General features: G+C 35.5%; 1 protein-coding gene across 1 annotated transcript in view; it reads left to right on the top strand.

Annotated features, from left to right (window-relative positions):
• The window catches only part of LOC141511801 (ENTH domain-containing protein 1-like), a 116,302-nt gene that overhangs the window by 51,981 nt on the left and 47,811 nt on the right, over positions 1–16,510 (top strand). Inside the window, 1 exon segment of the mRNA XM_074220833.1 lies at positions 4,395–4,512. Within this exon segment, the coding sequence (XP_074076934.1) occupies positions 4,395–4,512 (118 nt within the window).

Genomic DNA, 16,510 nt, shown 5'->3' with positions numbered 1-16,510 from the left:
TCTCTGAATTTGATGGGATGATTTTTTTTAAAATTAAGACATTTTAAAAAAAAGAGATTGTACTGGAATGGGAGGAAGGGGGAGGCAGAATGAGGTAAATTACATCGCATGAAGAGGTACAAAGGACCTATTACAGTAGAAGGAAGGGGCTGAGAATTGCTAGAAGATCCCTTAAGATTTAACTAGCTTCTCCAACAATTCCATATTTCTCCCTCAGCCCCTTTTAAAAATATTTCTTTTAGACTTATCCTAAATTGAGAGAGGGATATTGAAGTCTCCTATCACTATTGTGTTACTATCAATGTAGAGCAGTTATAGAGCACTGGTCTTGGAGTCAGGAGGATCACAGTTCAAATTTGGCCTCAGATAGCTATTACTCTTTGTGAGACCCCAGGAAAGTCACTTAACCCTGATTGCCTTGCAGCCAGAGCCATCTCCAGTGGTTCTGATATATCTGGCCACTGGATTCATATGACCAGAGGAGAAAGTGAGGTTGGTGACTTAGCACAACACCCCCTAACTCAAATCCAATTCACATACTTGTCATGGCATCACCTCCCTGATGTCATGGTCTTTGAGAATGAAGGACAAACATTATTATCTATGTCTTTGTAGCTTAGATAATATTTCCATTATAAATTTGGATGCTAAGGCATTTGGAGTATATGTTTATTAATTTATTACTGATATTGGTTTGTTGTCTATGGTTACTTTCAGCAAAATATAGTTTCCTTATTTATCCTTTTTATTTTTTTAATGTTGGTTTTTGCTTTGTCAGCATGATTGCAATTCATAGTTCTTTTTTATTTACTTGATGTGTGGTAAATTTTTTTCTATCCTTTAAATTTAATTTTATTTATGTCTCTTTTTAAATATGTAAGTATAAGTCCTTATAAGTAACAGATAGTAGGGTATTGTTTTCTTATCCAATCTGTCACTCTTTTTTGGTTTTATTGGATTGTTTAATCCATTCCCATTTAAAGATATAACTATATTTTTCTCCATCTGTCTCTAAAATTTTTTCCCCAAGTTTTAATTTTTCTCCTCTTATTCTGAAAACACAGTGTTATGTTACTCCAGCTACTTTAATTTAATCTTTTTTAAGGTTTCCCTGTTCCCCTGGATCTCTTCCCATCATGATCCCTCCTATTCATTTTCCTTTAAGGTTTTGTATATCAGTTCTTTTTTTTCCTCTTCTGCTTTGATCTGGTTAGATACTTCTCCTTTTTCCTCTCAGTTGGTCAGGTAGAATCCTCTTCTCTTCCTCTATAAACTATTTCTGTTCATTCATTTTTGAAATTTCATTTTTCCTACTTCCAGAAAGGATTCTTTTCATTCATTTCATTTTTCTATCCTTTCTTTCTTTGATTCATGACCCCTATAATTATCTAGTTCCTTTATATTCTCTATATCCTCATGTAATAAAACTTCCAAAGTATTCATCCATTCTGGACTCTCCTTTTGGATGGTTTGTGCCCTGACCTTGTAGAGATTGCCATATGGATTTACCTTTTCCAATATGTCTCATACTCAGAAAAAGGGAATGTTGTTTGTGTCAGAGATGACATGACCCCATAGTAGAGCTCCTCCCCAACCATATTTTCAAGGATGCAGCCCACTACTGAGCTATACCATTTCTTGCTTTTATCTCCTCCTATTCCCCTCCTACCCCACCCCCACATTTGCCTCCTCTCTGGTTCTATACTTTCATACTCCCCCAGGTGCCAGTTGCTCCAAGGAATTCCAACTTTCCCTCTAAATATAAAGCACCAAATCTTTCAGGCCATACCAACACAAGATCCTATTTCCCTTCACAGACAAATCTTTTCACCCAGAGAAGCATTCACCAGTGGAACCCTCTCCTACCACCAAAGCAAGGCCTCGTTTCTTTTCTCAAGTCTCCCCCCCACCCTTTCTTACTCATTCCACTGTAGGCTCTTTTCTTTCTGAGACCATAGGGTTCATCTTTCCCTCACTGAGAGTTCTAGATTTTACCCTGGCACATTATGTTCCTTTATTCCACTGCTCCTTCCCTTCCCCCTCCTTTCCTATACCCTCCCATGTTATAAAGTAGTTTCACAAAGTAAAAAAACAAAATGGTTCACCTAAATGCAGGGTGTCACCCAATTCTATTCATAATGTTCCAGACCTGCCTCTTCACTGATCCCTACATAAGCTCTTCTGTCTTCACCCCTGTCTCCTTGTGTCCATTTAGAAAGAAGTGTCATTGGTTTCTCTGCTATCACTCTGTTGCTCTTGTTGTTCTTGCCTGCTGCTTTTATTCACTCCATCATTTTTTATAATGTCAGGTGTTTGAGAAGCAAATAATCTCTTCTGTTCTGATTTTCTTTCTAAAAATGTTCCAAATGCCTCTTTATTATTGAACATTCATATTTTTTCATTTATGGTCAAGCTCAGATTTGCAGGATTGGTCTCCCCGGGCTACATCCTGAGCTCTTCAGAAGACATTATTCCATTACCTATTATATTTTCTATTGGTACTAATCTAGTGTTATTCAAATTCCCTTTCCTTCCTATTTGAAGATCTTTCTTCTGATCACTTGTGTTAATTGATTCAGAATTGAATTATTAAATTTAACAATTATATGGCTTAGAGTATATGTAGCCTTGTTATTTTTCTGTTTTGAGGTTTTTTGGGGCTATTGCTGGAGGCAATTTGTAAATTCTTTTAGCTGATATTTCATATTCTTTGTTCAGAGATTCTGGGCAATTCTTTCTTTTATCTCTTGCCTATGATGTTAAGAATTTTTGTCCAGTCATGTTCTTTTGGAAGACATATGATCCTTAGGTTGTCTCTATGCATCCTGTCTTTGAAATCAGTATGCTTTACTTATATAATGAACATATTTTCTTTTAATATTCTTGTTTTTTGTTTCTTCTACATTGTCCTTCAGTTTTGCATATTTACATTCCCAAACTATCATTCTCTGTTTTATTTCTTTGGTAAGACTTCCTATAGCAAATTCAAGCTTTTCTGTTCTGCTCATTATTTTCATTGTACATAGTTATCAATTCAGATTCATAATTCTTATTTCCCTTTTAAACCACTCAGAACAGTATGTTGTGGTTCCATGATATCCTCACCTTCTATAGGGTTCTTGGTCTCATTGAGTGTTAGATCATTTTCCTTTATAGAATTTATTCATAGTATATAGTAAATAGAGCTTATAATATTTACTTGTAGATGCCTGAACTTGTTCTTTCCAGCTGTTGTTAATGTTTTTCCTGTTGATTTATCTGCTTGTGTTAAAGGAGTATTTTCTTCCCTAACATCTTTGGTAATTTTAATCATCCCCACCTTCCCTCATTTTCCTCTATTTGCTTTCTGACTCTATCCCTTCTATTGGAGGATTCCTTGGACGCTAAATCTCAGGACATCTCAACATCTTCCCATACTGGGTTCAACATTCTAGGTCTTTATCCCAAGTGACTTTTGGAGGGTCAGAACTGATCCTAGCTAGATGCTATGTTCTTTTCCTTAGGCTTAGTGGAATGATTCATGATCTTCCCTGGTGCTTTGGGACTAGGCAGTTCAGGGCTATGCCCCACTAGCACTACTGAGTTGTGCCCCCCCCCCCTTTCCTGAAGGACTGCCTTCTGTCATTCTATGACTATCTCTGCCCATGTAAAATTCTGTAGCCTGAGTTAGGGGTCTTCAGTGCAGAGGCAGGAGGGAAGGGGGATGGATTCTTGGGCCATAGGTGGATTTTGTAGCAAACCCTAAACTGTGAGTCATGGCCCTGCTGTTCTAAGGCAGCTTTGTTGCTCATAACACGAAAGGTAGAGGAGGGGTGCTGACTGAACCCAGGGGCAGTGATCATCAGTTTATGGGTTTTTTTCCCCAACCTTTTAGATTCTGGGTGACCTAGACCACAGAGACAGCCAAAGTTGCTTTATTTTGGGTGCACATATTCTATTTTGGTTTGACAAATCGTGAGGATTAAAGAAATTGCTTAGTCCCCCATTTTGTTGTTTCTGTGACCCAAAAGTCTAAATACTTAAAGTGATTTGAATTGAAATTGCAGCAAAGAAATCTTTCTAAACTGGTTTTCCTGAAGGAATTTTAAGAGTAACCAAGGATAGGGATCTGAATTCTGAATGATTCACAGGCCACACTGTGGTCTAGGAATGTATTAGCGAGCCACATATGTACAACATTACTAAATTTATAAATCATTACAATCTAAATTGAGTTCTTCACTTTAAACTTTCACCCTTTTAAAATATGTTCACTATTTTTTTCCTTCCTGCTTCACTTGGGTGGACAGTTAAATTGTATCATTGACAAACACACCAAAATGTTCTTATCCCTCTTGAGGGGCTAGACATAACTCTTGGTTGCTTAACTAATGTGCTCCTTTGTTTTCTCTAAGGACCTGATGGTATTTTTTGAAGAAGAACCAAAGCAATGTTTACTACCAGCACCTTCCATGATCCCTCCAACTTCACTGGTGACCAAAGAGTGTAAAGGATATTGCCTTTGGGATTCAGGTACAGTAACCTTAGCAGTAGAATGCATTAGCTTGGGATCTTTGTATTTTGGATAATTCCTTTGTGAAAGGAAAGGTGATTCTTTTTTTTTTTCATTTATTTGTATTAAAGATATTATTTGAGTTTTACAATTTTCCCCCAATCTTACTTCCCTCTCCCCACCCCACCCCCACTGAAAGCAATCTGTCGGTTTTTACTTTGTTTCCATGTTGTACATTGATCCAAACTGAGTGTGATGAGAGAGAAATCATATCCTTAAGGAAGAGACAAAAATTCTAAGAAAAAACAAGATCCGACAATAAGATATCTGGGTTTTTTTCTAAATTAAAGGGAATAGTCCTTGAACTTTGTTCAAACTCCATGGCTCTTTATCTTGATACAGATGGCACTCTCCTTTGCAGACAGCCCAAAATTGTTCCCGATTGTTGCACTGATGGAATGAGCGAGTCCTTCAAGGTTGAACATCACCCCCATGTTGCTGTTAGGGTGTACGGTGTTTTTCTGGTTCTGCTCATCTCACTCAGCATCAGTTGATGCAAATCCCTCCAGGCTTCCCTGAAATACTGTCCCTCCTGGTTTCTAATAGAAAATAGTGTTCCATGACATATGTATACAATAGTTTGCTAAGCCATTCCCCAATTGAAGGACATTTACTTGATTTCCAATTCTTTGCCACCACAAACAGGGCTGCTATAAATATTTTTGTACAAGTGATGTTTTTACCCTTTTTCATGATCTCTTCAGGGTATAGACCCAGTAGTGGTATTGTTGGATTAAAGGGTATGCTCATTTTTGTCACCCTTTGGGCGTAGTTCCAAATTTCTCTGCAGAAAGGTCGGATGAGTTCACAGCTCCAACAGTATAATAATGTCCCAGATTTCCCACAACCCTTCCAACAATGATCATTATTCTTTCTGGTCATATTGGCCAGTCTGAGAGGTGTGCGGTGGTACCTCAGAGAAGTTTTAATTTGCATTTCTCTTATAATTAATGATTTAGAGCAATTTTTCATATGGCTATGGATTGCTTTGATCTCCTCATCTGTAAATTGCCTTTGCATATCCTTTGACCATTTGTCAATTGGGGAACGGCTTTTTGTTTTAAAAATATGACTCAGTTCTCTGTATATTTTAGAAATGAGTCCTTTGTCAGAATCATTAGTTGTAAAGATTTTTTCCCAATTTACTACATTTCTTTTGATCTTGGTTACAGTGGTTTTATCTGTGCAAAAGCTTTTTAATTTAATGTGTTCGAAATCCTCTAGTTGGTTTTTGGTGATGTTCTCCTACTCTTCCTTAGTCATAAACTGCTCCCCGGAAAGGTGATTCTTAATTATTTGTAAGAAACAGGGATAGGGTAGGCAAATTAAAACCATGTGAAAGACATTGACTTCAAAATTCTCACTATTGAAGAAGAGTTATATTAACTCCTGGAAAAAAACCTGAAGACTGATTTTAGTTCCTCCTTCTCTTCCTTTAATTAATCACCTTTTCATGAAGCTCCAAACCAAATAATGAAGTGACCCAAAGGCAAGACATTGAAAAACATTCAGGAACCAGTCTCCCAATTGGTTTTTATCCAAGAATAACCCTAGTTACGATTACAGTATGAAATTCCAGAAAGATGGCCCCTGACCATCTCAGTGAGACTTGACTTCTTGGCAGCTTTTTAATTTCCATTTTGTCAGTTCCCCAGTCCCTCTTCCAACCTTTCCCTTGCTCACCTCTCCAGGGTCATTTCCTTCCTACCACTGATCAATCTAGAAGACTTCCTGCATTAGGCTTGGTCCCTCTGCTTCAGGCCCAAGAACCCATCTCTTTTGTTCCTCCAGTTCCATTGATAGCTCTGACCTCTTTGTTTAATTCTCACTTATTCTCCAAAGCCAATCTATCATCAAGTCCTCTTCCTTCCTGTTCCCATGGTTCCTTGCCAGAGCCTAGGCCACTTGCACTTCACATCTTGATTATTACAATAGTCTTTTTCCCTTTTTTTCAATTGATATTTAACCTTGTTTTTCCAATTACATTTTTTTTAGGTTTTTGCAAGGCAAATGGGGTTAAATGGCTTGCCCAAGGCCACACAGCTAGGTAATTATTAAGTGTCTGAGACCGGATTTGAACCCAGGTACTCCTGACTCCAAGGCCGGTGCTTTATCCACTATGCCACCTAGCTGCCCCTTTCCAATTACATCTTATGAAAGTTTTTCAACATTTGTCCACATACATATGCCTATTTTTAAGTTATATCATTTCCTTCCATCCTCCCTTCCCACCCCACTCCCCTCAGCGAATAGTCAGGTAAATACTTTACACACAGTTGTGTTTAACAGATTAGTCATTTTCTCTAGGAGGAATGAGGATCAAGGGAAAGAAAGAAAAACACGAGATAGGAAAGAATTACAGAAGAGAAATTTTTAAAAAGTGAATGTCGTATTCATTCAGATTCTGAAGGGTTTTTGTTTTGTTTTGTTTTTCTTCCTCTGGATATGGATAGCATTGTCTATGGCCTGTCTTCTAGGGTTGTCCTAGGTCTCTAAACTACTGAGAGGAGCTGCATCCATCATAGTTGATCAACTCACAATGTTGTTGTTAAGGTGAACAATGTTCTCTTGGTTCTGCTCCCTGTGCTCAGCATCAGATCCTGTAATTCTATGTTTCTCTAGGTTCTGACAGTCATGGTTTCTTATAAAACAATAGTACTCCATAACATTCATGTACCATAACTTGTTCAGACATTCCCCAATGGATAGGCATCTCCTCAATTCCCAAATCTTTGCCACTACAAAAAGGCTGCTATGAATATTTTGGAATATGTGGAACTTTTCTCATTTTTTATATTTCTTTTGGATATAGGTCTACTATTGGAATTACTGGGTCAAAGGGTATATGATCGGTCTTATTGCTCTCTGGGCACAGTTCCATATTACTTTCCAGAATGATTGAATCAGTTCACAACTCCACCATCAATACATTAATGTTTCAATCCTCCCACAACCTCTCTAATGTTGATCATTTTTTCTTCTGATTGGTGTGAGGTGATACTTCATAGTTTCTCTAATCAGTAATGATTTGGAACATTTTTTCATATAGTTATATATAACTTTAATATCTTCATTTGAAAACTGTCTGTTCATATCCTTTGACCATTTATCAATTAAGGAATGACTTGAAACCTTATAAATTCGATGCAATTCTCTATATATTTTAGAAATGAGACCTTTCAGAACCCCTAGCTGTGAAAATTGTTTCCCAGCTTAATGTTTTCCTTCTAATTTTGGCAGCATTGGTTCTTTTAGGGCAAAAATTTTTAAATTTAATATAGCCAAAATCATCCATCTTGCAATTTATAATGTACTTTATATTTTGCTTGCTCATAAATTTCTCCCCTTTCCACTGATCTGACAGAGTATTTATTGATCTGCTAATTGATCTATAGTGCCATACTTTGTCTAAAGCCTGTACCCATTTTGACCTCATTTTGGTGTAAAATGTTAGATGTGGATCTAAACCTAGTTTTTGCCATACTATTTTCCAATTTTCCCAGCAATTTTTGTCAAATGGTGAGGTCTTATCCCAGAAGCTGATGTCTTTGGGTTTGTCAAACAGTAGATTACTGTAGTCATTTACAACTATTTCTTTACAATAGTCTTTTCGACTTCCTCCTTTCCTCCCACTTCTTCCCTCACCAATTTATCCTGCAGCAAGCTTAAGCTTTCTAAAACTCCTCTGCTCCAAATCAGATTACCTGGAGGTTCAAATGTCTCAGCCCAGCATTCTACAAACCTTGCGGTCTGACTCAGGTCTACCTTTCCAACCTCACTACAAACCTGGACATTCCTACCTTTGTCCAGACTAACTCCATTGCTTAGATACTCAGCTGTCCCCTCACTAAATCCCACATACAGTCCTGGTCCAGCCCAAGACACATTCTTCCAAGAACTTTCCTACTCTGACCTCAAAACATACTTATAGCCACTATCCCTTGTTGGTGTTTTGGGACCACCTTGTTTGTATGTCTTGGGTTGCCCTGTGACTTCCCTTGTGCTGATATTACAAGAATGGTATGAAGTACATCCTAGCTTGTTTGACTACCTTTTCAAGTGGGAACTGGTGAATCAAGGAATATCTATATAGTTACAAGAAGAGAAACAGCTTCTTTTTTCTTTTTTTCTTCCTTCCTTCCTTCCTCCCTCCCTGGCAATCAAGTTTAAGTACCTTGCCCATTAACTTAATGTCAAGTTAAGGTCAAGAGTCTGAGGCTGGATTTGGGTTCAGGTCCTCCTGACTCCCACTCAGATTATCCATTTCAGCTGTCCAGGGAAAGATTGTATTTCCCTTGTCTTCTTTTGTTTCATTGGATTCAATGCATCGCAAACAGGTCTAGACTTCGGAATATGTAACATGTTGGGTCCATTTAAACTCTTCTCTTTCCCTCAATTAGCAGAAAGAATTTTTTTTGATAGAACATTTGTAGAAAGAAAAGAACCCTTTTTGGGCAAATAAAATCAATGCAACCTTAATAAGGATGATGCAGTGAAGATAATAGAGACCATCTATGAAGTCAAATATATGCCCTGAATGACAACAGATGTTCTAGATTTCTGTGGAATTCAGTCCATTTGCAAGATAACATTCTCTGCTTGTAAAGCTTTTGCCTAGCTTTAGAAGAATTCTAGATTACTGACCTCTCACTCATTTACAGTGAGGCCAAGGCAACATTGGGCTCTATGTGTCTCAGCCTAGATATCCAAAGGCAGGCTTTGAAGACAAGGTCAGAAAGCTCTACAATTCAGTAAGGTCTTTTCTGTGCTGGTCTTTAACTTGGTCCTGTGTTCATCTCCTAGGGCAAGGAGCACCTTTATGGTAATTAAAATAATGAACATTTATGTATTTAAGATTTGCATAGCATTGATGCACCTGAAAACATAAGAGAATAATTAAGTGTTTAACTGTTAAGTGTTCTACTGACTCTAAGTAAAAAAGTGTTTAACTGTTAAGTGTTCTACTGATTCTAAGTACAAAAATTCAGAGAAGCAATCAATTATTGTGTGCTCAAGAGGTCTGAAGGGTATTGGAGGGGTGAATAAATTTGAGATCATAGATTACAGTCAAATAATTTTGGCACAGGAAGGAATATTCAAGATTAATTTTAGAGATCAGAAAATGAAACCCAGAGAGGCACCAACACCACACTAAAGAGGAAGGTTTAGACTTGAACCAGTACCTTGGACTCCGTGTAAGAGAAAAGGGGGAGAGCACATATTTCAGATGTGGAAATGGTATAAAAGCACACTCTTTGTATGGGAAAGAGCATCATGTGTTTGGGGGAAAAAAAGAGAAAAATGACTTAACTATATGCGTGTAAAGATATTGGTTTGGTCTGGGTTTTTTTTTAAATATCACTTTGAGTCACTCCTCTGAAATGCAAGAATTTAAAAGGAACACATGTCTTCTGCAGTCTAGAGTAGTGTTTTCCATTCTGTGCGTGCATGTGTGTGTGAATAATGTTTGCATGTGAACATTTCAGTGTTTGTACCCTCTAAATATGAAATATTAAATTATGTCTATATTAAGCATGTAACCACTTGCTCACCCTGTCTTCTTCCTGTGGAGATTTCTGTATCTTGAAGTTCATATTTATAGGTTTTTGCCCCTGCATTTCAAGCTCCAGAAGTGCTTAGTTTCTTGTGTTTTTTTTTGTTAAATTTTAAGTTAAAATTTTTTCCAATTAAAAAGTCTTTATTTTCTCCCATTTTTCCTCCAAAATAAAAACCTTGTAAGAAATATGCTGTCAAGCAAGACAAATTTTCATATTAGCAATGTTTAAAATATGTGTTGTGTTCTGCATATTAAATTTATCACTTCTGTGTTAGGAAGTGATCTTCATTGTCATATTATCTCTGGAATCATAATTTATTATAGTTGATCATATTTCTTATAATTTGGTGTTCTGATATAAAAATTGTTTTCCTAGTTCTATTCACTTCACTGTTTTGGTTCACACAAATCCTTCTTTTTCATTTTTTACATTGCATTATCACATTCATATGCCCATACTTTGTTAATCTATTCCCCAATTAACGAGCATCTCACTTAGTTTCAAATTCTTTGTACCAAAAATGATACCATAGATATTTTTGTATATTCTTTGAGATATAATAGTTCAGTCAGTGATTCAAGGCAGATGCACAATTTAGTTACTTTTTGTGCATAAAGTTCCAAATTGCTTTCCAAAATCAATTCATATCTCTGCAAACTGTGTTTCATTATATCTATTTTAACCCTCATGATTTTCCTTTTTTGTCAAATCTGTTACTTAATGGGTGTGAGAATTGATTTAATTTGCATTTCTATAATTATTAGTGATTTGGAATATTTTATTAATATGGTTATACATAGCTTGAATTTTTTCTTCCTTAATAAATACCTTTTTTATATCATTTGACCATTTATCAGATGGGAAATGACTCTTATTCTCATAAATTTGAAACCTTTATCAGAGAAATTTGCTGCAAAGATTTTTTTTCTAGTTAACTATTTCCTTTCTAATCGTATGGCTTTGAATTTGTGCAAAGGCTTTAATTTTGTGTAATCAAAATTGCCTTTTTATTTTCTGTCATCTCTTTTATCATTTGTTTAGTTATGAACTCTTCCCTTATCCATATGTCTTAAGATAATTTCTTCGTTGCTCCTCAGATTTGTTTATGATGTCACCTTTTATAGCTAGATTATGTATCTATTTGCAACTTATTTGGTTTGTGGTATAGAGTGCTGGACCAAACCTAAATTTCTGCCAGACTACTGACCAGTTTTCCCAGAAATTTTTGTCAAGCAGTGAATCCTATACCCTAATAGCTGGGGTCTTTGGGTAATTAGATCACCCAATTAGATTAATTTATTTCTGTATGTTGTGTAGCTAATCCATTCTTGTGATTGACCTCTCAGTTCTTTAAATAAAAACAAATGGTTTTGATAGTTACTGCTTTATATCATAGTTTAAGGTCTGGTGCTCTGATAAGCTCCATTTCCACTTTTTAAATTATTTCCCTTTAGATTCTTGATCTTTTGTTTTTCCAGATTGAATTTCATTATTTTATCTAGTTCTATAAAATAATATTTTGATAGGGGACTAAATAAATTATTTTAAGTAGTTTTGTCATTTTTATTACAGGTTTCAATCTACCTATGAACATTTAATGTTACTTCAGTTATTTAGATTTGTCTTTAGTTCTGTAGTGTTTTGTAGTTGTATGGTTCTTGTGTATATATGGTAGTAGACCCCAAAGTATTTTAAAAAATTTCAATTGAAATTTCTCTTTCTCCTGAATTTTGTTAGTAATATGCTGATGACTTGTATGGATTAATTTTATATCTTGCAACTTTATTGACTTTTTTATTTCTGAATTTTAGTTGGATTTCCAGGGTTCTATACATAATCTATCAACTGCAAAAAATCATAATTTTGTTTCTTCTTTGCCTATGCCTCCAATTTCTGCTTCTTGTCTTATTGCCATAGCTCATATTTTCAGCATTATATCAAATAGTAGTGATGACTGTGGACATCCTTGCTTTGTCCCTACTCTTACTGGGAAGGATTCTTGGTGTTTTTTTGTTTGATTTTTTGTGAAGGACTCTTAATTTGTTTTCATTATAAATAATGATGGCTTTTGGTCAATTGGTTTTTTTAAAAATGTTTGTTGCCGGCGGCTAGGTGGCATAGTGGATAAAGCACTGGCCCTGGAGTCAGGAGTACCTGGGTTCAAATCCGGTCTCAGACACTTAATAATTACCTAGCTGTGTGGCCTTGGGCAAGCCACTTAACCCCATTTGCCTTACAAAAAAACAAAAACCTAAAAAAAAATGTTTGTTGCATTTTCTCAAGTCTTTTCTGTATTATGTAACGTAATTATATGATTTTTGCTGTTCACATTAGTCATGTCATTCATATAACATTGTTTTTAAGAAAGATTTTATTTATTTTGAGCTTTACAAATTTTTTCCTCATTCTTGCTTCCCTTCCCCCATCCCCACAAAAGATATTCTGTTAGTCTTTACATTGGTTCCATGTTATACATTGATCTCAGTTGAATGTGATCTCATAACACTGTTAATTATGTTTGTAGTTTTTCTAATATTAAACCTCATTTCTAATAATTAAACCTATTTCTAATATTGAACCTTATATTCCCGGTATAAATCTAACTTGGTTTTAGGGTATAATTTTTATGCTATGTTGATGCAGCCTTTTTGCAAGTATTTTATATAAAATTTTTCATGTATATATGCACCAGGGATGTTGGTCTTTAATTTTTTTTCTCTGTTTTGACTCCTTTTGATGTATATATCAAGATAATATGTGAATCATAGAAAATATTCAGTAGAAACTGTTCTTTTTCTATTTTTGGAAATTGTGTATAAGATTAGAGTTCATTGTTCTTTGAATTTTTGATATATAATTTGTATGTAAATCCTTCTGATTCTGGAGTTTTTCCCTTTTGCAAGTTAATTTATGACTGTGATTAAATTCTTAGATTCCATTTCCTGTTTTGTAATCTAGATATTTTGTATTTTTTAAAATAGTCATCTATTTCATTTAAATTGTTGGGTTTTTTGTCATATAGTTAGGTGAAATAGTTTCTCACAATATCCTTTATTTTTTCTTCACTTGTCATGAGGAAATGCTTTTCTAAAGGATCATGGCAACATTAGTAGTTGTAGCCATGGTAATATTGACAGAAGAAGCTGATATAGAAGAGGATTTCTCAGAAGGCTTAGTTTGATTGGGATAAGCATCCAAAGTTTAACTTCAGGATATAATAATTACATTTTTTCTTCTCTGCTTCACTTCCATTATCCTTTAATAACTTCTTATCTCTAGCTTCCATTCCAATAAATATTTTTTTCTTTCAGTATTGCCGATAACTTTTTTTTTTTTTGGTGGATCATCCAGCAGCCCTAGAAGTTTATCCGCTTGTCCCTGGTCACACTCTGCATTCAGAGTTTTGTGTGTTCAGGGGCTTTCTCTGTTGGAAGTGTACACAGCTTGTGTTATACCCAAATCAAAATGGAATGATGCCCAGAAACCAGTACAAAAGATAACAGGCTCTTGAGCTACAATGAGTGGAAACTTAGAAGTCAGAAATGAGGTTTATCATGGTTTGAATTTAGAAAGAGTATTTTACCTGACTCTGAGTACCTGGTGACAGTGACAGTGAAGGAAAACTATGAGAATATATCTTTGGGAAAAATGTAAAACAAGTGGCCCTGATGTTTGAATGGTGTATGTCTGTGTGTGTGTGTGTGTGTGTGTGTGTGTGTGTGTGTGTGTGTGTGTGTGTGTGTGTGTGTTGGGGGGGAGGGTCTCTTTGAGGAGGCTGCAGTAACCCCTAGAGATTTGTAGTTCAGTCCATTATATTGCCCCTTTTCAAAAAAAATAAAATTTTTTTATTCAACTATTGCCAACTATCCAGATTGGTTTATTAAGAAAACTGGCATAGTTTTTTCCTCCTACAAATGCTAGAGAATATTCCCTATAACTTTATAGACTTAGGCAAAAGGAAATATACAGTTAACTTCAGCATCCAAAAGATGAATTGCTGGCTTTTAGTAGAAAAGCCTTTTCAAAACCACAGGGAAGGGATCTCATAACCTTTTACTGAGATCTCGTCAATGATTCGAGGCATTTATGGTCAGGAAAGACAGTTATTATTTGATAAGTTTTTTAAAAATTACCAAAACATAACTCTTAAAAATATCAGTCACATCAAAGTGGGTGGGGTTTTCTCTAACGGATAACAATTAGAATACAATGGGAAGTCAATATTTTTGCAAATTAAAGCATTAGTCAATCTTTTCTGTGAAATCTTATTTGTGGCTATAATAGAATCCCAAAAGTGGAGTTGGGATCTAATTCCAGCCATGTGGGAGACTTTTTCAATTTTTTTTCTTCATAAGATGACCTCTGAGGTCCCTTCCATCTCTGAATCTCTGAACCTCTGATCTTAAGTTCTGGAGAAATTGTCCAGGCACTGCTGCAGATGGATAGCTGTGATTACTGACTGTCACCAGAAAGAGGTCTGGCCTCTATGGAGCTGGCACAGTACTATGTTCCACAGAGGCCAAAATGTCCTTGATGATAGGATGCTGATAGCCTGGGGTTGCTAGGATAGCAAGCTCCTAACCTGCTGAAGATTTATAAAATAGCAAAAAGTATCACTCTTTCTAGGTGATATGATGGTATACTTAGCCTCAAGAATTGCAGTATATAAAATAAACCCACATAAATCATTAGCATTTTTACCAGTGTAATAAAGCAGGAAGGGAAATTCCATTAAAATTAGTTGTAGGCAAAATAAAATAATTATGAGTCTACCTTTGAAGACAAACTCAGGAATTATATGAACACAATTATAATACACTTTTCACTAAACAACTAGAGATATATTTATTGCTCATTGGTGGGCTAAACCAATATAGTAAAATGGCAATTCCACCTAAATTAGTTTACTTGTTCAGTGTTGTACCAATCAAAATTCATCCAGAAGAACCAAAGGTCAAGACTATCAAGGTAATCAATTAAAGAAGTGCAAAGAAAAGCAGCCTAGTACCACATTTCAAATTATATTACAAAGTGATAATCCTTAAAACAGTCTAGAAAGAGAGTGATTGATCAGTGAAATAGATTTGATAAGCAATACACAATAGTGCTTGATCACAGTAAACTAGGGTTCGATAAGCCCAAAGACCCTCATTTCTGGAGCATGAACTCACCATTTGACAAAAATTGCTGGGAAGACTGGCAATCAATTTGGTAGAAACTAGGTTTTGTTCAACATTTCACATAACCCTCCAAGATAAAATCAAAATGGGAACATGATTTAGAAAGAGAGGATGATATCTTAAGCAAATCAGTGGAGCATCTGTCAGATCTATGGATAAGGGAACCATTTATGATCAAACAAGAGACAGAGAGGATCACTGGAAGTTTAATGGATAATTTTGATTCTATGAAATTAAAAGGGCTTAGTATAACAGAAGCAATGCAACCAAAATTAGAAGAAAAGTAGGAAACTGGGGCGGGGAGGAATTTTACAGTTTATCTGATAAAGGCCTTACTTCTCAAATATATAGAGAGTAGAATCAAATTTATAAAAATAAGGCCCATATTGACGTGTTCAAAGGATATGAACATGTAGTTTTCAGAAGAAATCAAGGCTACCTATAGTTATATGAAAAAATATGGCTGAACTATTGATTAGAGAAATGCAGATTACGAGAACTCTTGAGTTACCACCTCAAACCTATTGGAACCATGACAGAAAAAGAAAAATGACAAATGCTGTAGGGGATATGGAAAAATAAGTACACTAATAAACTGTTGGTGGAGTTGTGAACTAATCAAATCATTCTGGAAAACAACATGGAGCTATACCCGAATTGCTATAAAACTGTACCTACCCTTGGACCCAGTAATACTACTACTTGGTTTGTATCCCAAAGAGAGCAAAGGAAAAAGAACAGGACCTGTATATGAGTATAAAAATATTTTGGTGGCAAAGAATTGGAAGTTGAAAGAATGCCCAGCAATTGGGGAATGGCTAAACAAGTTGTGTTATATGATTGTGGTGGAATATTATAGTACTATAAGAAATGCTGAGCAGGATATGCTCAGGAAAAACCCTGGGAAGATTTACATGAACTGATGCAAAGTAAAATGAGCAGAACCAGAAAATTATAACATCATATTATATTATAATGATGATCAACTGTGAAAGGCTTTGCTTCTCTGATCAATATAATGATCCAGGACAGTTTCAAAGGGCTCATGATGAAAAATGTTCTGTCTCCCTGAAAGAAAATTAATGAACTCTCTTCATTGTAAAATGAAGTATAATTTTTTCATTTAACTTAATTTTTTGCTTTTATTTTACAATATGGATAATTTAGGAAATATTTCATGTATAATTGATATCATACTGTTTGCCTTCTCAGTGAACCTC

The sequence above is a fragment of the Macrotis lagotis genome, chromosome 2, assembly GCF_037893015.1.
Source record: "Macrotis lagotis isolate mMagLag1 chromosome 2, bilby.v1.9.chrom.fasta, whole genome shotgun sequence".
Classification (NCBI taxonomy): domain Eukaryota; kingdom Metazoa; phylum Chordata; class Mammalia; order Peramelemorphia; family Peramelidae; genus Macrotis; species Macrotis lagotis.
The sequence above is the reverse complement of the archived record's forward strand: the minus strand, read 5'-3'. Positions and strand labels throughout refer to the sequence as shown.